Here is a 23,791-nt window from a genome sequence, read left to right as displayed (position 1 = left end):
ATCTGCTATTGCCTTTATTTGGAAACCACAGAATAAGATGGAATGCAATTTTTTCTTTTAAAAAATATCTTTTTAAAAAAGTCAGTTGACTTTTACAAGCTGAAATAATAACAATGTATTATAAAGTTCATGGAATATGTAAAACACATGAATACAATGGCACAAAGCAAACTCAAGGTATAAAGAGAACTACATTGTTTCAGGTTTTTGTATTATATGTGAAACATCAGAATATTAATTCATGATAGGCTCTGATAAGTAAAGATATTTTTAATGTAAAAAGTAATTGAAAAAAAAAATAACTGAAAGTCAGGCATGGCGGCACACACTTGTAATCCCAGTACTTGGGAGGCTGAGACAGGAGGATCATAGGTTCTTGGCCAGCCTCAGCTACTTAGCGAGGCCCTCCACAGCTCAGTGAGATCCCGTTTCCAAATAAAAAATAAAATATAGGGCTGGGGATGTAGCTCAGAGGTAGAATACCCCTGGGTTCAATCCCCAGCACTGCCAAAAAAAAAAAAAAAAAAAAAAAAGAAAAAAAGTAATTGAAAAAAAAGCCAATAGGAAAAGAAAGATATCCTAAGAGTATATGAGACATGAGTAAACCAAAAGAACTCAGAAAGAGAAGAACAATGGAAGAAAGAATAGAATAAATAGCAATAATAAGGCTTGAACCTAATGAGATAACTAATTATATTAAACATAAATGTATCAAATATTCCTATTAAAAGGTAGAAATTATCAGATTAGATTAAAATAAACAAGGTCTATAAAAGCTTGACATATAAAGACAGATAGGATGAAATAAAAAAGGATGAAATAAGATATGCAGAAGAAATCTGGTGTGACTATTTTAACATCAAACAAAGCAAACTTCAGGTCAAAGAGTATTACCAAAAATAGTTATCTTATAATGATAAGAGGGCCAAGTACCAAGAAGACATAAGATTTCTAAATATGTTTTTATCTTATCCACATAAGCAATGGGATTCTCCTTAACTTAGGGTTACAGCACAATAAACCCATCATAAATTGAAAATATTTTAAGTAAAAAAATGCATTCATATGCCAAACCTAAGGAACATCATAGCCTAGAAACAGCACACATAGAGTATCAGCTGCTTCTCCTGGGAGCTGCACTCTCCACTGTTGTCCAGGAAGTAGAGGGAGAAAAGGAGAGAGACAGAGACAGAGAGACAGACTAAATATTGCTATCCCAGGAAAAGATCAAAATTCTACTGATTAATGCTTTCATAATTATTGCGAAGTTGAACCATTTTAAGTTGGGAACTACATAAAATCTGTCCACTCTACTATAAGTTACATGTAAATCACACTGTAATGAAAGATGTCAGATGTATGTATGCATGTATGTGTCTGTCTGTCTGTCTGTCTATCTATCTACATATATAAAAAAGCCTTTGCCTTTAAGGAACTTACCATTTGGTTATGGAAACATATGAAGATGTGGGGGGACAAAAAAACCTAAAAAGAAACAGTAGTGCAAAAGGGAGTCCAAAGCAGCCTGCGGCCAGGTCAAAGTGGAGCGGGAAGAAGGGAAGTTCGGCGCGTGTGAGAGAGTTGGGCGTGTGTGAGGAGGGCTGACAGGATGGATAATCTGAGAGGCAGAGACAAGGTGGTGGGGACGGGTGAGCTAAGGCACCGAGGGACAGGGAGAGGGCCTTCCAGGGCTGACTCACTGATGGACTCTCAAAGCAAGTCTGACCAACCAGAAGGAGTGCAATCCTACTCTTGTTTGTTTGTTTTTGCAATGCTGGGAAACCCAGGGCCTCAGCACATGCTAGGCAAGCCCTCTACTTACTCAGCTATATCCCCAGCCCTGGAATCCTGCTTTACAGGATGAAGTTCAGATAGGTAAAGCACCCTGCCCAAGGCCACACAGCTTAAAGGATTATACTTTGTGGTAGCAACTGGGACATGTGTGACCCCAGAGCCTATGCTCTTCCAGTAAAGGGTAAAAGACAGAATTTGCTGGCTATCCTTGAGCAAGAAGCACTGTGGCAGGAAAAGCCTTGGCCAGTGCCAGGAAGTGTCCTTTCTGAATTCACATGTTTAGAACTGTGCTCTACAGGAGAGAACAAACAGCTGACTTCACTCAATGGGCTCTGAGGCTGCTCATAAACCGTGAGAGTGTTTATGCCATGGGCAGAGATCCCCAAGTGAATTATAGCCTTTTACACAGTGTGTACAGTATTTCCATAGGAAAAGAAGCAGGGCATGCATGGAATGCTCCAGCTGACCTTTCTCTCTTTTCATCTTTTCTATTCAAGCTTCTCCAGCAAGCTCCTGCCTGGACTGCAGGCCAGCTCTTCTGCCGCGTTTACCCCTTACCTGCCCTTCAGACACAGCCCAGTGCAGTTACTCAGTTCAAGAACGAAGCCCTTAAACTATTTCTTGTTGCTAACATGAGCTGCTGTTTTTCTTCTTTATTGCATTTAAAATGGATCTATCCTCACTACAGTAGAAAGCAGATTTTTAACGTTGCTTCAGATGTTTTCTTTAGACTGGTGTTAACATAAAGCAAATGTCTCTTGAAACTCTGAACCAATCTGTTAAGATAAACAGGCTTCACTTATGATATTCCTATACTGAAATCACAGGCTTGTGGTCGGCAGCTCCTTAAAGACTCAATTCATGCACGCTAAAATGTCTACTTAAGAATCTCTCTCTCTTTCTCCAAGATAGCTTTGCCATGGAAACCACAAAGACACGTCTGGTTCAGACTCCGCAGCACATACCACAAATAACGGCCTGTCTTCTAAGGGCAGATCCTATGTATACACAGGGAAAGCCCAGAAAATCAAACAACTGCAATACTTCAAGCATGAAACTTACTTTATAGTTTCTTTTTGCAATTGTATTTCAAGATATGTACATCTTAATCATCGTTACTAGTTATGTTTGCCTTTTTCCTCTTTAAATAGAATTTCAGGCTGGGTGTCATGGATAAAAAGGGAACAGAAGTGGAGAGAGGGCACATGAAGTTTTAGATACCTCTGGCTTCTACATATTCTACATAGGAATCTAATGTGCTTTGGGTTCCCAGAGCAAGCCAGTCAGTGTGTGTGTGTGTGTGTGTGTGTGTGTGTGTGTGTGTGTGTGTCTAGGTATTGAACCCATAGGCATTCTACCTCCAAGCTAAGCTCCAGCCCTGTTTTATAAACAAGGTCTCACTAGGTTGCCAAGAGTCTTGCTACTTGCTGAGGCTGTTCCTGAATCTGCGATCCTCCTGTCTCAGCCTCCCAAGTACTAGTATTAGAGGTGTAAGTCATCGCACCAGCTCACTTTGTCACTATTTAAGAGTCCCAACCCTGCTTAGTGAAGGTCTTGGATTATAGAGAATATGAGAGATATCTAGAGGTGCCATGTGAAGAAAAGGGTCCGGGAGGGGGGAATCAACAACATTCTAGGCTTGGAAAGCTAGGCTTTGTTAGTAGATACTTTTAAACTGTCAGAAGTTTGATATGATTTATCTCCCTTGCTGGGCTACAAATTCCATGAGGCCATGGACAATTTCCAATTTGTTTATCGTTATGTCCCCAGCGTGGCGCACAATGCCTGGAACATGGTAGATGCTTACTAAGTATTGGATGAGCAGATGAAGAAGATGCTTAGTAGACAGTCTCCATTTGTGTGATTCTTTGGATCCGCTCATCCTTCAGCTGGGAGCACAGGTGTGAGCATATGGCTGTTCAGAGTGATAAAGTAAGAACCACATGCCACTCTATGATTTATTTCTGGGAACTTCCATTCCAATCCACTGCTGCCTCCACCTAGGAGGCCATGGTTCCTGAAGACTGATGTTCCAAATACTGAAGTCTTACCTACCAAGAAACATTCTGTATATTTCTATATTTACCTATTCCATATGACAGAGAGCCTTCCACACTGAGAAGCCTGTGAGCAATGGCTGTACTTCTAAACTCCAAACATCAGCTAACCTCCACCTCCATCCACAGCGACGTTCACGGGTCTAAGCAATCCGTGCTTCCGTTTATTATAAATATGCAGGTCCTACTTTGGGTAATGCCCATGGGATATACTGCAGGGATGCAATTAAGTATGCAATTCAAAGAGATTCAGTTCCATGTCACAAAGTAGTGACTGGATTCGCGTAGGGATCCCTAGTGATAATTTTTACGGTCATCTGAAAGTTTTTATTTTAAAAGTATGAAACTGGTTGTCAACATTTTAACGGCCATCATTTATCAACAACTCTATTTCTCATTTAGCACTTCTCTATTTTAATTTTTTTTTTGTGGTGCCGTGGATTGAACCTGGGGCCTTGTGCACACTAGGCAAGCACTCTACCACCGAGCTACATTCCCAGTCCTTCTCTACTCTAAATAGAGAGGCAAATTTCTGAAAAATCCTACAACTAATTTACAAGAAAAAGCAGTCTTGGCCGGTTTTAGAGAGCAACGTGACGGCAGGACAAGGACACACACGGCTCAGCTGCTTCCCGATGAGGCTAGACTCGAGGCGTCAGCTGTACGCATCCCAAGTCTTCTTGATTGGCAAACTTTTTCCAGAAAGGGGCAAACAGTAAATAATTTTGGCTTTGCAGATCTCTGTTGCAACTACTCTGCTTTGTGAAATGAAAGCAGCCATGGATAACGGATGAAGAAATGGGAATTGCTCTGTTTCAATAAATCTATATACAAAAGCACAGAGCAGGGATTAGCCGAGGGGTAGTATCTTGCCAAACCCTGGACTAGACAAGCACAAAGCTCCTCTCTGTAGGAAGCAATAACGGATCCACTTACTTTGCTCTCTTGGCCATTTCATTTCCATCCCATCTGGGGCTGTATGGATAATTTTTCTGGGCCTGGGAGTAAAGCTGTCCACTGTTGGTGAAGTGATAGACGGATTGAAATGTGAGTGTTGGCTGATCTCGAGGAAAAAACAGGGGCAGGTCAACTGGAAAGACAGAAGAAAGGAAAAGAAGGTTAGAACTAAACATATGACACTTGTCTGGCTAAATCAGAATGTTGGTACCGGACTCTAATGAAACTATAAATTCTGGCTCCAGGCTTTGGTAAAAGGAGTAGGGGAGCTGGGTGTGGTGGCGCACATTGTAATCCCAGCATTTGGGAGTCTGAGACAAGAGGATCTGGGTTCGTGGCCAGCCTCAGCTACTTAGGTCCTTTGCAACTCAGTGAGATGCTGTTTCAAAATAAAGAATAAAAAATAGGGCTGGGGGTGTAGCTCCGGGGTAGACTGCCTCTGGGTTCCATCCCCAGTACCACACACACACACAAACAAAAACAAAAAAAAGAGTAGGGGATGGATCAAGAAATACAAGGTGTCTTTTCTGTCTTTATGGAGTTTAAAATCCAGTTGAAGCTGAATCACACACGTGTGCAAATGTAAGCAAAACAAGGCATGATGTGGAGGTGCCGAAAGAACACCATGCAACGTGCACGATCACTCGGGCAGAGCAGAGCTGCACCAGCCACCAGCATCTGAAGTCCCTGGCCCTACCTGGGTCCATCCTCCACTGTGCAGTTGTGCAACTGTTTACAGTCTCCATTACACCATAAAGTCTTCCAGGGCTAGACAGTGTCTTCCTCATCTATAATTTGATGAGGGAGGTGGGATGGAGGCTGTTTTGCAAGAATGGACTTGGAAAAAGGATAAAGAGGACAGGTGATCATCCGTCTACTTTATAGGAACTATATATGGCAACTAGACCAGAAAAAATGAAGTTATTACGCTACTTCCAATCAAGCAGTGATTTCTGGATACTCAGCAGTTTCCATTTTTCCCATGTGTTACAACATATATTTATATCTCCTAAATCAGGGGGAGCTCCTTAATGGAGCGGCAGGGACAGAGCTGAGCACTGACTCTGCCTGCTGGGGCGGTATGGTTGACTCTCACTCTCCTCGCTGTTAACATGAGTTACGGGCTTTAACTTTTGGTTTGGGGGTTCTTTGGCTCAATTTTAAAAAACGAAATGACTTGCTAGCTTTAGTTGAAGTAAACCATCACTAAAAATGCAAACGGTTTCAACAGCACATTCTTTAAGGCAGATATTTTGTGTTTTGTGAAATGTTACCCATTTCTAGGACAAAGAGCAGGCATATTATCAAAAATAAGAACAAAAAAGTGTATGGAGTTTTCTAGCTTTAGAGTACATTTTACAAATTTTATTTAATTGGTTACTTAAAACTCCATGAGAGAGACATTTTAACTACGTGTATTTAACAGAGAACAACCTGGAGACTCCTAGGGGTTTGCTTTATTTATTTATTTATTTATTTATTTTTGGCGGGTCTAGGGGTGGCACCCAGGGGCATTCGACCTCCGAGCTACACCCCCTGCCCTATTTTTTATCCTTTATTTTGAAACCCGGTCTCACTGAGTTGCAGAGGGCCTCACTAAGTAGCTGAGGCTGTCCGCGAACCGCGATCCTCCGGTCTCAGCCTCCTGAATGCTGGGATTATAAGCGTGCGCCCCCACGCCCGGCTCCCTAGGGGTTTATTAACCTGCCCGTGTCATAGGCAGGTAGGGGCCAGAGGCACATCGAGACCCATGTTTCAAATCCTGAGCTCCTACTATGTGATCTGGCCTCCTCTCTAGAGGACACTGGTATAACCTGCTTACACTCACCCACCGTGCTAGAATTACAGTTCAGAAAGCTCAAGTCTCCAATGTGAAGAATGTACAAGGTTCATCTTTTTGGCTACACGAGGCAGAGAGACTGAAAGAATGTATCGTAGACAGTTCATCTATCATCGCCGGGTGTGGGGCGCACTCGACTTAGGCCAGGCCTTCTTAGTACCCAACATGATTTCTTGAAAAAAGTTAGGTTCACAGCAAGCTTCAAAAAAAAGAAAAACCAACCAAAAAAATCCCAGGAAACAAAAAACTATCCAGTTGGTAGGCCCTCTCAGACCACTGAGCACACTTGACCCTGAAGATGTCTGACTCAGCGCTGCTGGGGGTTTCTACCATGAATCACACTAGGACCCAAGAAAAGCGGCAGGGCTGTGAATGTCCGCTCCTTAGTCACACTTTTCAAGTGTCAAGACAGTCTCTATGCATGCCTATTCATGCCAGAGCAGAGATTTCAGAGCATACAGGAACAATGCAAAAGATGAAAAAGCCCAAAACAAATGATAAAGAACTCGATTCAGAAGCCCTTTCGGATCTCTTCCCATCACAAAGTTGAATTTGTGGTATCTTCGTCGCTTTGAACAAATATTGCTCTCTCAATATCTTCTCTGATTACTCATTTTATTTCCTCTGATCAATTTCTTTTTAAAAATTTTCTAGTCACGTGTAGTCTACCTTAATTATAGTTAAATATAATCATTTATAATTATTATATTACCTACATACAAGTTTCAAAATATAAAACAATATAACCTCCAAAGCAATCACTAGTAGCAGAAAAGCATTTAACTATTGAGTTTCCCTATAAAACATAATAGACTTCAATGGCAATAATTCATAAATTTAAATTAGTTGTCACTATCCAAAGCAATGATGACATTATCAAGCCTGGTTGTTGTTTTTTGGGGGGGATTGTTGTTGTTGTTTTCTGTTTTGGCTTTGAAATACATTCTTTTTACAAGTTTTTTTTTTTAATTGATGGGTCCGTTTTGTGTGGATCTAGCTGACCCCAAACTTCTTCTGCCTCAGCTTCCCAAGTAGCTTGGGATACAGGCATGTACTACCACACCTGGCTAAAATACATTTTATTTTTTATTCTTGCTATTTTGTTTTATAAAAATGGGTTGCTGTGTTTAGTAATTTTATACGCCCTGAAATACTTTCTCCACATACTTCTGAATTATCTTCTTTGATCCAAACTACCAACTAGCATCAGAAACAATTCAAAATGTGAGCGCAGCCGGGCGTGGTGGCGCACGCTTGTAATCCCCGCGCTTGGGAGGCGGAGGCGGAGACAGGAGGATCCGCGCGGGGTCGAAGCCAGCCTTGCTGGCTTAAGAGACCCTGTTTCCAAATAAAAAATATAAAATAGGTCTGGAAGTGTAGCCCAGAAGTAGAAGGACTTCCAGGAACCCCAGTACCACCAAAAAAAAAAAAAAAAAAAAAAGTGAATGCAATTTATTTATCTAGGCAAGTGAGTTGTTCTGATTTTTTTTAAAAAATTATGGTATGTTGATACATACCATAATCCATGCAAAAATATTGATTACAATATTATTTCGCCATAGAGATTTGTCTAACAAAGCTTAGTTGGAGCCAATATTAAAATTGAATACTTTCTCTGTCCACACAGTTACCAGATTATTAGGGGAACAGGAATGGTCAGAGTTCTTCAGAGGTAAACTCAGTAATCCACGCATTATTTTATGTGCGAGAAAACAAAATTAAGAAAATATAGTATCTTAAAAACACAAGTATCTTGCTCAACTGAATTGTATCCTGACTCTCAGTAACAGTTAACAAAGGATGGCCTCTTTAAAAAAAGTCCCAAGCGTAAGAATGAGTTAATATTTAAAATATCTATGAGAAGTCCTTTGCATTTTTCTTAAAAGAATGATTCAAATGGTACAAATTAGTGAGAATTTTAAAAATCAAAAAGCTTGTTTTCATTATCCCCAAATGTTTCTATCACTTACCATTTGCTTAAGGGTTAACTCCTCATTTTCTAACTTAGAGTAAAATAATGAGTTCAGACCTTCAAACAGCTCACCTGCCTTAAAGGAGCCTCCTAGCTTCTAAGAAATGTGGGCTATTCATAGCTTCAGTTATATCAAAATATATAAAAAACATAAAAATATATCAAAAATATATCAAAATAATTAGCTTTTTTTTTCAGTAATGGGGATGAAACTCAGGGGCATTTTATTTTTGAGTTACACCCCCAGCCCTATTTTTTATTTTTAAACAGGGTCTCACTGAGTAGCTGAGGCAAAGGGCCTCACTAAGTAGCTGAGGCTATTCGTGAACCCCGATCCTCCTGTCTCAGCCTCCCGAATGCCGAGATTACAAGCGTGTGCCACCACGCCCGGCTAGTAATTAGCTTTCTTAGAACATCCTGGCTTGGTCTGGTACCCAGAACAGAACCTTCTGGCTTGATTACTTATTGTCAGTGCCATTTTGACAACTGCTTCCTATTTCCTTCTTGTATAAAGACTGAATTTTAGTCAACTCTCTATCTACAGAAGGGACAAGGGACCCTCCTTACTTGTTCGGTAGACTTTCAATAACCATTTTGGAAGCACTTTCTTGGAGAATGTGTTGACGCTGGGTGCAGTGGTGCATACCCATAATCCCAGCTACTTGGGAGGCTGGGACAGGAAGACTGAAGGTTGGAGGCCATCCTGGGCAACTCAGAGAGTCACTGTCTCAAAATAAATAAGTAAATCAGCTGGGCGTGGTGGCGCACACTTGTAATCCCAGTACTTGGGAGGCTGAGACAGGAGGATCGTACTGGTTTGAAGCCAGCCTCGGTTACTTAGTGAGGCTCTCAGCAACTTAGTGAGACCCTGTTTCCAAGTAAAATAGAAAATAGGTCTGGGAGTGTAGCCTGGAGGTCTGGGTTCCATCCCCAGCACCACAAAATAAATAAATAAATAAACAAAATAATTAAATAAAATAATAAAAGGGCTAGGAAGGGCTGGGGATGTAGCTCAGTGGCAGGACACTTGTCTAGCATGTGTGAGGCTCTGAGTTCAATCTAAGAATTACAAAACAAAGAAAACAACTTAATAAATATAAGTCACACCAAACTCTTCTACTTCTGCACAAATTGGGAGGTTCTCTGTACTCATCGGTAGGGTTTTGACACCTTGGGGGAAGCCAGGAGTAGTTAAGCCTCATTCTGGATGATTGCTGCAGCGACAGGTTCTGCGGGTCAAGGTCCCAGGGCTAGTGGTGCTGTCCAGGTGACACAAGCCACGGAGTGTCAAGAGGATGCCAGACACGCTGGCAAAGCGCAGTCTCTCTACACCAGGGTGAGGGTCGGGTGCGCAGCTGAAGTTTACCTGCCCTAGTAAACAAGTGGCTCTGACCCCAAATGGGCAGCATAAGAAATAGGGTTCTTTCACCATAAGAACACACCAAGAAAGTAGACCTAAGCTCACAAGACTGTCTAGGAAGCTGCCGCTTCTTCAAATACCCCACAGTGAAAAAATGGACAACCAATCTGGCCAGAAGACATGGCTCTATGTGTCTGATTCATTGAGACAGGTTTTGTCAGATGTTCAGAACATTTCAGGCATAGTTCTAACACGTTTGTATGATTTTTTTCTAGAAAAGATCCTATCTTAATCATGGCAAGTAAAGGAGACAGCGTGTGTGTGTGTGTGTGTGTGTGTGTGTGTGTGGTACTAGGGATGGAACCCAGGAGCATTCTACCTCTGAGCTACACCCCCAGCCCTATTTTTATTCTTTATTTTGAAACAGGGTCTCACTGAGTTGCGGAGGACCTCACTAGGTAGCTGAGGCTGGCTGCGAACTGAGATCCTTCTGCCTCAGCCTTCTAAGTACTGGGATTACAAGCCTGTGCCACCAGGCCTAGCTTGAGCACATAGCAATTTAACAGCGAGTAGTGATAACCACCAGAGGCATAGGGAAGGGGCGAGCATGGAAAATAAAATTGAAATGAGGCGGACAGAGAGAGTCCTAGTCTGGGGCTTCCTAGTGGAGAAACAAAAAGCGTGCACATCTCCATCCTCCTGGAGCTATGACCAGACAACAGCATGGCCCGTCTTGGTCATGGTGGCAGGCACCCTTGGATGCCAACCTAACAGTTTTCTCCATCCTTCTTTCTTCCAGACAGAGCCCTTCCTCCCACCCAGAGTTTAAAAATGTTGGATATTTGTTCTCTTAGACTCCCAGAAACCAAGTATGGAAATGTGACTCACTCCAGCTGATGGGACCTGAGGGGAAGTTGGTGAGGGTCTTCTGAGAATTATTTTCCTCTCTGATTAAAGACACTTGCAGCTGGGCATAGTGGCACACGCTTGTAATCCCTGCACTTGGGAGGCTGAGACAGGAGGATTGTACAGGTTTGAAGTCAGCCTCAGCTGGTTTAAGAGACCCTGTTTCCAAATAAAATATAAAATAGGTCTGGGATTATAGCCTGGAGTAGAAGGCCCCTGGGTTCCATCCCCAGTAGCACCAAAAAAAAAAAAAAAAAAAAGACACTTGCAAGCAGAAGCCCCCACTTCAGCTAGCCTTGACCCCATCATGTGGGGGCCCGAGGCTCGGAGCTGTGGCACTCATCTTGTGACCAGGAGGAGGTCAGTCAGTCATCACTGAGCCGAGAAGGCATCATCCCTGGAACTGCCAAGCTCAGGGTTTCTTGTTTTGTGAAATGGTTACAAGTCTTTACTACTTAAACCTCTCTGAATCAGGTCTTCTCCTACTTGCAGTCAAAGGCACCCACAGAAATGTTTCTTCTATTGCTTCTGTTCAAGAAGGCAGGAAAAACTGCACACTCGCCTTCAGAAACATTTCCACCAAAGCATGGTTAAAACACACTCAAGGCACATACGTAGGAAAGTTTTAGTTGTCTGGAAAATTCAGTTTTGTGGGACAGTTCAATCCGTGGAAATGCCAGACAAATGAGGGGTTAACCATAATCGCTTCACCGGGAGTCACATCATGAAATATTTTCGTCATTATTCATAAGCTGTCATTATTTCATTCTTCAGACTGTCCCAACTATATATTCTTGGGCTTTCCCTTTTGTTCTTGTTCAACAGGGAAGACCCTCGTGGACCCACTTGGGGCGGTGAGGGTGAGGTTCTGGGCTCCAGCCCTCTCAGCCTCTTCAGCTGCTCGCAGCCATATTCTTTTTTTTTTTTTTTTTTTGTGGTACTGGGGTTCCTGGAAGCCCTTCTACCTCCGGGCTACACCTATTTTTGCATTTTTATTTGGAAACAGGGTCTCCTAAGCCAGTGTGCACGGCTGGCTTCGAACCTGCGCGATCCTCCTGTCTCTGCCACCCAAGCGCGGGGATTATAAGCGTGCGCCACCACGCCCGGCTCTTGCAGCCATATTCTGAGATAGTTTTAACCTCTGTTTACACACTGGGAACTTGCGCTGCTACAGGGCTCCATTGGAGGTTGACTCTTCCTAAGAGCAGCTGGTACGCAGCTCTTTCCCAGTCCACCCCCAAGCCATTCAGGCAGATTGCCACTTATCTGCTAGACACCTCCCTCTTAATAACCACACACAAGACCTTTGAGACACATGGATCCCAGCCATGAGAAAATTCAACATCACATCACCAAAATAACTTGCCTATGAAAAACAGAAAAGTTTTCCAAATCAGGAAAATCCCTAGTTAGCTGGCATCGTAGTTCACGCTTGTAATCCCAGTACCTGGGAGGCTGAGACAAGAGGATTGCAGGTTTACGGCCAGGCTCAGCTACTTAGTGAAGCCCCCTGCAACATAGTGAGACCCTGTTTCAAATTAAAGAATAAGAAAATAGGGCTGAAGGTGTAGCTCAGAGGTAGAATGCCCCTGGATTCAATCCTCAGTGAAAGAAAGAAAAGAATAAGAGAAAAAGAGAAAGAAAGAGAGAAAGAAAACTATTCCTATTTAAGGCATTAAAAATCAAATGGTGTCCCCTCTTATCCCTGGTGTTTTTCATTTCAGTGATAGAGAAGAGCAATATGAGCCAGGTTTTATGAAACTGGTCTTACTTTTGGCTGGTTTAAACTAGCTTTACTATCTTCTGTGTGATCTGATCATGTCAACAGGTTGCCTTGGGGGTTTTAGATTACCAACTACAGCCTGAAGTTTCTCCAGTTTTGCTGTATGTGCTGAACATCCTCTTATGGGATGTTATATGCCCCTGCAGTCAGAAAAAAAAAAAAAAAATGGCCCCACCATTTATTTGTGACACTGCAGGCCAAAGGCTTCCTCACTTCAAATCCTGATTTTCTCATCTGTAAAATGAGGATAATAGTTTCTATCTCATGGTGTTTATTGAAAGGATTTAAAAAAAACCTGGCAGGTACTAAGCAAATGTTCATTCCTTTCCCCTATTCCCTTTTCCCCTTAGTTTGACCTTCACATCTCAGTGAATAGTCTAAAGATAATTTAGCCTTTTCTTGACGACAGGGAACACGCTAAAAAGTCATTACACATGATGGCCTCAGGGGTAAAGGAAGACATAGCTTGCTCTTTCACAAGTGCCTCCTACCTAGGAGCCCATACTTCCCAAACCGTCTGCTGGTAAGAGCTGGTGTACCTCTCTCCTCGCAGAAATGAACCCAGACCAACCCTGCCAGGCTCTCCTCCCACCAGGTGAGAGGCTCTCCCTGTAAGTCAGCACTGACATCACCAGACACCTGCCCCCCAGGTGATCTGCCATCCTCCACCCTGCCTGCCTCAGGCAGAAATGGCTGCAGAGGACTATGTGCTTCTGAAGGGCAGCACAGTTATTATTGTGAGCTAGTTATTTAGTATTCCTAGTACTTAGCACTGTGCATGACACAGGAGAGACAATAAATGCTTGCTGAACTACAGGGAAGAAACATATTTGTGAAATGCAAATTGAAACTTCAATGAGATTCCATTTTAAAGCCACTGGATTGACAAAAATGTAAAAACCAGATAACACCCAAGTGTTATAGGGCTACAGAGCCCTGGGAATTCCTACTCGCTGATGATAAGAATGCAAACTTCTATACCCTCTTGTACCATAAAAGTGAAGATGCACACACTCGCCGACCCAGCAATCCCACCCCCACAGAAGACGGGACACAAAGGCTTATGGTAGTATGAACTGTGATAACAGAAACTGGATCCATCTTAAATGTCTATACAGGAGGTTGGATAAGTATATTGTGGAATATTCTTTCAGTAGAATGCCTTATAGCACTTCAAAGGGATAAGCTAGGGCTGCGTGAAACATATATAACCCTCAAGGACACAAAATCAGTAAAAAAAAAAAAAAGCAAGTTGCAGACGAATATTTCAACATATCCTTATAAAATAAAAAACATACACACATTATTATATATTATTTGGGAATATATATGCATCAAAGTATAAAAACATGCATGGGAACGATAAACACCAAATTAAAGGTCCTGGTACCTCTGGGGGTTAGCGGGAGAGACGGAAGAATGGGATGCATCAGGAGGGGCACTCAGGGGCTTCCAGCGAACCATTTCTTTAAAAAAGAATCAGAAGAAGCTACAACAAAATATTAAGACTTAACTAAGGTGGGTATATGAGTTAGCAACTTAGTGAGAGCCTGTTTTAAAATAAAAAAAAAATCAAAGAGCAAGAACTATTTTTGGTGCTGAGGATAGAACCCAGGGCCTTGTAGATGCTGAGACATGTACATGGGGTGCACCCCCTTGTGCCCCTAAGCGTGCTCCACCACTGAGCTACACCTCCAGTCAGGACAGTCAGACAACAGCAGAAAACGATCAGCATGATCCCATTTAGAGAGTTCACAAACAGACAAAGTATCAGTGACATGGTGTTTATTATGTCTATTTAAATGATTAATTGTGTACAGACTGGGGTAGGACCGCAAAGGAATTAAGGGGGCATTTAACGTTCAGTTCACGGGAGGCAGCGTGGGGCTGCTGAGGCACTAGGGCTATTTCTGCTTCTTAAGTTGGTGGCGTTTTTAGTTTGCAAAGTGTGTGGGTCTATTTTATATGACCTTTGTGTATGTACATTTTTCAAACTAAATATTACTTTAAAAAACAAGAGCATTTACAAAACTAAGCGTGTTGGGAAAGCTGGATAAGCTTCGGGGGGGGGGGAAGTTGGGAGAATGCTAGGCAGAGCGGGGTGCCGCGCTGCTGAAGCCCACAGTCTAGAGAGGTCTGAAAAAGGTCAGCAACTGGAGTTGAGCATGTGCAGACAACGTGGAGGCACGCACGGGGCACGCACACACACACACACACACACACACACACACACACACACACACGGGAAAGGGCAACTCTGCTTGAGGTTAAAGTCCTACCAGTCTGAGTTGGTTGGTTCTAGAAGGTTAAAGGATGATTCAGAATTGGAGGTTGGGGAACCTTTCATAGAAAGAAGCATTTGATGCTGTATAGATGTAGTAATTTGCTACTTTTTATTTGACTCTCTTGGTATCATACACATTTGATGCAGAAAAGCCACAGCCTGTCCTCTTTCGCCAGTCCAATTTCTTTCCCTCTACTCCACTGACCTTTGTACACGCTGAGAGAGCTGGGATGCGCAGTTGCAGGAGGCAGATGCTGGCTTCGGAAGCTCGCAGGCCACGCTCTCTCCCTCCCTGGGAGCCCTCCTCGCTCCTGGGGTTATTATGGGTTTATTCTCATGAAGGCTTGAGTTGTCAGGAAACACCTCTGTCCCAGCACCCTGTATGCTCCTACCTGGGGGAGCTGGTCCTCACAAATGACTGAGGCCAGGGCCAGGGAGTCCCCAGCATGGGGCCCATGACTGCTTCTGTCCCTTGCTTCACCCATCACATATGAGCAGGTACCCTGAGCCAGGCCACCTGCTAGAACTGAGGGTCCACCCTGGCTGGAGCTGGGCTGTGCGCCACAGGCGGTGGTGCCTGGAGCTGTGTCCTCTGTATGTGCTTCCTGCGGGGACCCCAGCACTCTGCCCCTCTGATCTGCGTTGTTTCCTCAGGCCAGGCCCTTGTTTGGCCCCTTCTGCCCCTGATTATTTCTAACTCTCTGAAGGCAGACTGCTTCCCAGCCCACCGTCTTCCAGGAAGCTTTCCTTGCCTGCTCTGTCAGTCATCTCCCCATCCTCTGGCACCATCACTGCTCGGCTGGGCTGCTAGTGATTTCAGCATACTTCTTTCTGTGCGCTCTCCTCCCACGGGCCAGACACAGTCAGTCCATCTGTACTTAGTGACACGTCAGCACACTGAAGAAATGCTACTCGTGCTAGACATTTAGTAAAGACGCAAGCTCTTACGAGCTGCAGTAAGAAATCTAGTAAGAAGGAACACCAGAAATAGCATTTTAGTACTGTTTTAACTTCTATTTTCTAAAGAATTTAGTCACAATAAATAAATTCATGGCCTGGGAATATTAAAAAAGAAATCTTGCTAAATTTGGGTAGAGTTTGATTAAAAGAATCCTTAAATAAAAATTTATTCAAATGCAAAATCCTTGGCACTTAGCAACTGGGCAAAGTTTCTAAAAAGTCATCAGGTTTTAATTAAAAAGAAAATCTCATGCACAGTGGACCAAATGCAGATGATCAGAAGGCAAAGGACAGACGCAGAGTCTCTGGGTAAAGTAGAGGGGCTGCCACCAGTCATCTGAAATCGCAGTTTTGAAGAACTGGAACAAGCTAACTAGAGTCAAATTTGCCAATATTGTGATTACCCCAATGTGACAGATGACTAATGGGATTTATGAAGAAAATAAAATTCCTCAAACTAATCTGTTTTTTTTTTTTAAGAATCTATGACCTTTATATTCTAGAGAAAACAGCATGTATCCAATTTGACAAACACTCCCTGCACATCTTCCACAAGCCAGCTCAAGGGGGGCTGGCTGCTCCTCCTTCCAGGGCTAGGGCACACTTAACCTTCACTGATCCCGGGAAGGAAGGCCACGGTGGGTATTAGCAGAGGAGTTTATTGCCCTGGGACGTGGCGGAGCCCCTTACCACCGGGGGCTTCAGGAGCACTGTTGGACGAGATGGCTTTGAGCGGGGCCTTGAAGACAACTAAGCTTCTTTCTGTGTGGTGGTTGCAGGGGAGGATTATGTCTAAGGAGGGGGAGGATCCTGGGAATCCCAGCAGAGGGAATAGTATTGATCAGTTAGAGTGGAGGACAGGTGCACGAGATGTGGGTGATCAGGGGAGACAACACAGGTTGGAGGGTGGGAGGCAGACATGGAGGGCTCTGAATAAAGATGCTAAACCATGGAGCGTTCTGAACAGAGCAAAGCTGTGTAGACACTGTTCTAGAGCAGAGTTGCCCTTGGCCATTTCTAGGGAAAGTCTCTCAGGCCATTTACTATTCTGGTGGGTTAGGCATTACCCCAGCACAGTAGAAATCCTCCAGAATGGAGGAAGCCTTGGAAAATATAATGCACAGATCCCAAATAGGGTATAATATTAGACTATTAGAGGAGCTTGGCTGGTGAAGCTGGAGGCTCAAGTGAAAGGGCCACCCAGGGGCCCTCAGCAAACGTGCAGCTCTGTCAGATCAACTGACCTCTCTGAGCTCCTTTCCCCACCCATAAAACTGGGGAAACACTAGCCTCAGGATTGAAAATATAGCACATATATCATTCTATATAGCATCTGGCACATAGAAGTGCTGGATAAAAAAGGCTGGGACCTAAAGGAACGTGGCGCAGGATGGTACACTGGAAAGAGTATGGTCTCTGGAATGTGACAGATCTGGGCTTGATTTCTCTTCTGCCAGTTACAACCTGGGTAACCTCAGGCAATTTACTAAACTCTCTGAGTCTAGGTTTTCTCATCTTTAAAATGGGATAATACCTACCTTGTAAGGTTATTGGGTGTTTCACACGATATAATGAATATATGTGCAGAACCCTTGGCACCTAGCAGGTACGCATACATGATACCTATTATTACTTGCTTTTCTCTAGAAGTAATTTAAAAACAAATCAGAGTCTATATATATGTTTTTTTTAACAACTGGCTTGAGAAGATACAACCCATCGACCAAAAGTAGTTTTTTTTTCAATTACGCTTTCAACTTAGTTTTGGCCCCTTTTTTACTTGAGACAAATTCACTAGTCCTTAGGAGCACTTCACTTTTATCTTATTTACTTTTTTTTATTTGTTTTTGCAGTACTAGGGATGGAACCCAGGGGCATCCTACCTCCGAGCTACACCACCAGCCCTATTTCTTTATTATTATTATTATTATTATTATTATTATATTATGGAACAGGGTCTCAGTAAGTTTTGGAGGGCCTCACTAAGTAGTTGTGATCCTCCTGTCTCAGCCTCCCAAGTACTGGGATTATAAGCGTGCACCCCCCATGCTTAGCTCAACTCTTCTCTTTCAATTCTTTAATCTTTCTTCTATAATGAGAGCTAGGTGTTCAGCTACTTAGTGAGGCCCTCCACAACTTAGTGAGACCCTGTTTCAAAATAAAGAATAAAAAATGGGGCTGGGAGTGTAGCTTGGAGGTAGATGCCCCTGGGGTTCAATCTCTAGTACTGAAAAAAAAAATCCAAAACAAACAAACAACAAAAAACAACCCCAGAGCTCTGGAGAATCTCAGGTCAAATGGAATCCTGCAGCAAAAGCTGACCACAGGCCAGAAAACACCTGAAGAGAGGAGGCCTGGAGGAAGCGTGGCCGCTTTCTCTGGTTTTGCTGGGCCGTCTCCTCCCCTGCCATGCTTCCTTTAAGGAAGCGCCTTTCTCTCTCTCTCTCTCTCTCTCTCTCTCTCTCTCTCTCTCTCTCTCTCTCTCTCTCTCTCTCTCTCTCTCTCTCTTCTCTGAACAACTTGTCAGTGATCTTTTCCTCAGAAATCGAAGCCCTGAAATATAATTAACTTTATAAGTTTAAGGCTTGCCCGCTTGGTCTTTGACTTATCCAGGTTTTGCTTTTGGTTTGTTACCGCTGTTTTCTGGCCAGCTCCCTGGTTGTTATTTCTTTTTTGAGAATGGGCGGGGGCTATGGTAGAGGAAGGGAAATTGATTAATGTTCTCCTTGATAGCAGTTCCAATTAGAATTTCATTTGAGATAAAGATATGGCTGTTCCCTAAAATGAGGGTTTATACTGTCATTATTCTCATATATAACACAATGTAAAGAGAATAAAATGTATAAACACGGGTGAGCGTGTTGAGGCAAGCCCCTGACTTCAATGGGCTGCTCACTTGTGCTCTAGATTTAAAGGAATAAGATGATTTTCAATCCAAGGCACGGGCTCAGTGTTATGCTTGTAAAAAGTACATTCATACGCAGCAAACCATTCCTGATGCTTGTGCTTGAGGTTTGTTCTTGAAAGCTCTGGTCTTTTTTTTTTTTTTTTTAACTGTTTTTAATAGAAATCTTCAAAAAAAAAAAAAAAAACAGACTTCACATTACTTCTCCTTTGTCCCTTTCTAAATGACTCAGTCAAAATTACAAATATCAGATCTTAGAGTGGGAAACACAGTCCTGACCCTAAGTAGGTGATTAGCACCTGCTGTTTGCAGTTTCTTGGTTCTCCTCCCTAGCTCCTAGCCCTGGGCTACTAGGTTATGGTCGCGGAATTCTTCTCACGGTTAGTGTGTCTGTGTGCCACACACGTTCTCCTAGTAGTTAAAGTGCTGCAGACTTGGGAGCTAACCTATTAAGCTTACTAAAGGGTGTGACAGGCAGGCTAGTAGTGCATGCCTGAAATCCCAGTACTTGGGAGGCTGATATAGGAGGACCACGGTTTCAAGGCCAGCCTGGGAAACTTAGTGAAACCGTTTTAAAAAATAAATAAAAAGGGCTGGGGGTGCAGCTCAATGGTAGGACCACCCTTGGGTTCAATCCCCAGTGCTAAAAAAAAGGGGGGGAGGTACCAAGAGTTAGGCCTGGAAATGCCCTGTGAGTATATCACAACGATTTTGGGGTCTTTTAAGTCTATTTCCTTTCAGCTGCCTTGAGACAGGGGTGCTTACAGGGTCCGATGGGGCTGCACAGAACTGAGACACTTACTCAGAAATCTCCACGTCTTGTCACAACAGAGGATCCACTCAAACCACAGAGCAGCGAGGGCTTGGAAGTAAACTGCCATTTCAGCACCGAGGCCGAGTGCGGCAGAGGCGTGGCCTGCCTCAGCTGCCTGAGGACCCCAGGGCCGCAGCTGCCTGGACAAAGGCAGGTTCACCATGCGCCTTTGGGTTCTTCAACCCACATCTGAACAAGCCCTTAAAACAGACAGCGGGAGGCAGGGTGGGTTTTGTTTTTATACCAATAAATAACTTTTGAAGTGCTAAGAGAGGGGGCAGGAAATCAACATTTATTGAATGCCTGAACCATGCCAAAGCTTTCTTCAAGATGATTCCCTCTGGTCCCCTTCTCCTGGGAGTAAGCTTGTCCCTAGGGTGAGCCAGGGAATGGGCTTCAAGCTGTGAAGAAGACACAGGGCCCACGTGCTTTCCAGCACAAGTGCTGGAAATCTCCTTCACTGCTTGCTTCTAGCACTCCTGAAGGAGCTTTTCCTTGGGCATTTTGGCTGCAGCCAGCGGTAGAGGTTAGCGCGCTCCCTGGCCCTGGGTCAAGAAAAGTGCAAAAGTCTGAGAAATCGACGTAGACAGAGAGGGAGGAAGAACATGGCAGCTCATCTTTCAGACAAACTAAAACTCGAGGGTCCAATGATCATGGACTTTCCAGAACTTCTTATCCTTGACGTTTCAGTTTCCTTGTTTTCTTTCTTTCAATTGAGAAGACATTCTGTGGTCCTATCTCTGGGGCTTTTATGTTGTTTGTCACTGCTGCTCACCTGAGTTCTCTGGTTTCTCTAACACTGTACTGACCTGCTACTTCTCTTCCTTTCAAAACTGTTTCTGCCTCCTTCTCTCCATCTGTGCAACACCCCCTCACTCCCAGAGCTCTGGTGAGGGACTTGCTAACCCTGAAGGTGTGGCCCTTCAGCTCGCTCCCTCCACAAAGTCCCATCTATAAATACCCTCGGATGACTCCCAAGTCTCCAAGTCGGAGCATCCCAGGGGCCTGGAGAATGTCATGATACATGTTTTAGGGCTTAAATAGATTTCTGTCTACACCTCTCATTTGTGGCCTTCGGGCTATACCTATAGACAAGACACCGAGTAGCTCATTTGCAATCAGTATGTGACACCCAGAGCTGGCCTTCAAATTTTAAACCCAGTGGTTCTGATACCACTAGAGAATTCTGTTATCAACTGGAGAAAAATGGTACCATCGGTAGGTACCATGCATTGGAATTAAAAGCTACAGCCCGCTCTCTACATCAGACCGGGCCTACTACCTGCCAGGCACAACACCTCTGACTCTCTCCATTCATTTAGCATCTATGGCTGGGGGACACCCACAGGGCACCGGCCTGCAGGAAGGGGCTGGCAGGTCACATCTACTTACACCGTGGATAAACAGAAGTGGAAGTACAGATTTTAAAAGAAAAAAGTCTATTTTATGCAGCTGGTCATGCTTTTGGTTAAACCTAGACAACTGACAAGGCCTCCCACGCCACCATCAGAGGTCAGCTCCAAATGCTAGTCAGTGTGCACCAGGGCAACCCAAACAGCTCCCCCTGCCTCCAGGAGTCGGCTTCCTATCTGTCCTACACACTGCCACCAGCTTTATGGCCTTCATCCCACCACTGTCCTAGCCCATGGGGACGGGCCAATGTCTCCTGGATAAAAACACAACTCTTCAACGCTGGTGGGGGCAGCTAGGTGAGACCTCTGGAGCCTCGTGCCAAAGAAGTGATAACAGCCCATCAAGCTCAGGCTAAAAACCAACACCTGAATCCAGAAGTCGAAGTTCATGTGTACCGAGCATTTAAGGGCAGGCAAAAAGACTTAGATTAGAAGTAAAAAAGAAACCTACATTCCAAAGGGATTTAAAATAAAGTATCTTAAACCTGGTCACACCTTAGCAGGATCAATAGCTAACCCCTTCCCACTTGGCCTCCTGCTGTCACCCGCCCCGCCTCACGCTGACCCTTCACCAACACCCATGATGGGAATCTCCTTGTCAGAGGCCAGTGGTTCACGGTAGGCAGATTATTAATTAGGCCCATGGAAAAACAGGTTTACTTCTTTAACTGCTCAACTTGCTATGTCATTGTTCAACTTTCTCTCATAGAAAATTTCTGAAACCTGCCACGTGGTGCCTGGGCAGCACCAGCACTGGGCCAGGCTGAGGGGTCTGAACCCTGGGTCCGCAGGAGCACCTGAGGAAGGAGCACCATATTTTCATACATGCATACACACACTTGTACTTAAGGGTGTGTGTTGACTTTAGGGCAGTTTAAGACTTGCACAAAACAAGCGAGCTGCTTGCCTGAAACGCTGGCAACGTGACCACAAGAGTTCTTGACCACAGGACTCTTGAGCAGTGACAGTTCAAGCCACTTTCAGCACAGCGTAGAATGGCCGATGGGATTTCAACTACTCAGGAGTCAGTTTGATCTGGTATGTGAGCAGGACCAAATGCATTACTGCAAGTCAAATAAGAGTAGGTGAGTTTGTAGTTTCATTTAAAAAGCCTCTAAGTTGCCCCATCTGCACTAGCCCTGGGCTAAGGGCAGGGAATTTTGAGATGAAGCAAAAAGAATCTCTGCTTCAAAGGGCTCATCACTGTGGAAAGCCGTTCATCAAAGATAATCACAATGCAGTGTGTGAAGTGCTAAAGCAGGAGGGCATGCTCAGCGCACTGGGAAGCCGAGGCGGAGGCTGCCTAAAACAGCCTCCTTAGTGGCTAAGGAGCTGCCTAAAACAGCTTTCCTTAGTGGGCGGCTGTTGGTGGTAAGGCCGATGGCCTCGCCTGGCCAGCAGCGCACCTGAGCGTTTCTTTTCCCTGTCTGCTCACGGGGGCGAACTCTATGCCACTGCTCCCTCTTCGTGCTGAAGAGACTCCCACCAACAACGAGCCCCTTGACCATGACCCCTGCCAGCTATGGCTCATCCCTTCCTGCACCCCCCAAACTCTTGAAAGAGGCTCGACCCCAGCGAGCTCCGTCACCTGCTCACACAGGGACGTTCTCCTGCTGCTCCTCAGCGAGCTCCGAGACCACCACAAAGCGACACTCTTCCAGTTCTCCCTTTCGGCTCCGCCCTCTCAAACCCTGTCCCCACCTGCCGTCCCTCTGAGTCCCTCTGACCCTGCTGCCTGGTGGGCCCTGTCAGCATCTTCTCCAGCGGGCAGCCTCCCCCAGACTTGGCTTTAGTCCCCTCTTGTCACATTTTAGTCCCAAGGGAATTCCACAGCCCCTGGCTTCAACTGCCACCATGGTGTGGGGCAGGAAGCTTTAGTCTCACTTCTTTTTTGACTCCTTACTGAATATCTCCGCTTGTTTATCACATAAACACCTCACATTCATTCTCTTCCATTCAAACTCATTCTCTTCCAGCTTCTGGTTTTCTGTCTGTCTGTCTTTCTGGTGTGTTATGGTACTGGGAATTGAAGCCAGGGGCATTCTACCTCTGAGCTATTCCCCCAGCCCTTTAAAATTAATTAATAATAAATTAATTAATTAATTAATTAATTTTGTGGTACTAGGGACTGAATCCAGGGGGTGTTCTACCTCTGAGCTACACCCCAGCCCTGTGTTTTTTTTTTTTTTTTAATTCTGAAATAGGGTTATTACTAAGTTGCTGAAGGCTTCCCTAGGTTGCTGAGGCTGGCTGCAAGCCTGTAATCCTCCTGTCTCAGCCACCATGCCTGGCTCCTTTGTATTTTGAAATAGGGTCTGGCTAAGTTTCTCAGGCTGGCCTTGAACCTGGAATCCTCCTGTCTCTTTTCCAAGTACTGAGATAACAGGCATTTGCCACATACCCAGTTTCCAGTCCTCTTCTTAATTTTCTGCTCTCCTCTCAGGTACTCAAGCTGGAATAATACAATCTACAATTCCTCCCTCTCCCTCACCCCCGAAATCTGAGGGTTCACCAAGTCCTGATTCCACTCTGGAGTATTTCTAGAATCTGTCCTTTCCTCTGCCTCCTGACTCCCACTGCTTTGGTACCCCATGTTCTTTTGCCTGAACTAGTTACCAAAGTGGCTTCTACCCCCAGCCTCTTCCCACGGCATCCACTCCTTCCTCTGCCCTCACTCGCAGCGCCCTGATCAGCAGCCTTCAGGGCCCGCCGCAGTGAGAGGCTGTGTTCAACAGCTGACATGCTGG

General features: G+C 44.3%; 1 protein-coding gene across 1 annotated transcript in view; it reads right to left on the bottom strand.

The window, feature by feature from the left end:
* The window catches only part of BABAM2 (BRISC and BRCA1 A complex member 2), a gene marked incomplete at both ends in the record, with an annotated part of 453,631 nt that overhangs the window by 26,009 nt on the left and 403,831 nt on the right, over positions 1-23,791 (bottom strand). Inside the window, one exon of the mRNA XM_080711179.1 lies at positions 4,788-4,941. Within this exon, the coding sequence (XP_080567305.1) occupies positions 4,788-4,941 (154 nt within the window). The remainder of the gene's footprint in view (positions 1-4,787; positions 4,942-23,791) is intronic.

The sequence above is a fragment of the Muscardinus avellanarius genome, assembly GCF_963383645.1.
Source record: "Muscardinus avellanarius genome assembly, chromosome: 15".
NCBI lineage: Eukaryota > Metazoa > Chordata > Mammalia > Rodentia > Gliridae > Muscardinus > Muscardinus avellanarius.
The sequence above is the reverse complement of the archived record's forward strand: the minus strand, read 5'-3'. Positions and strand labels throughout refer to the sequence as shown.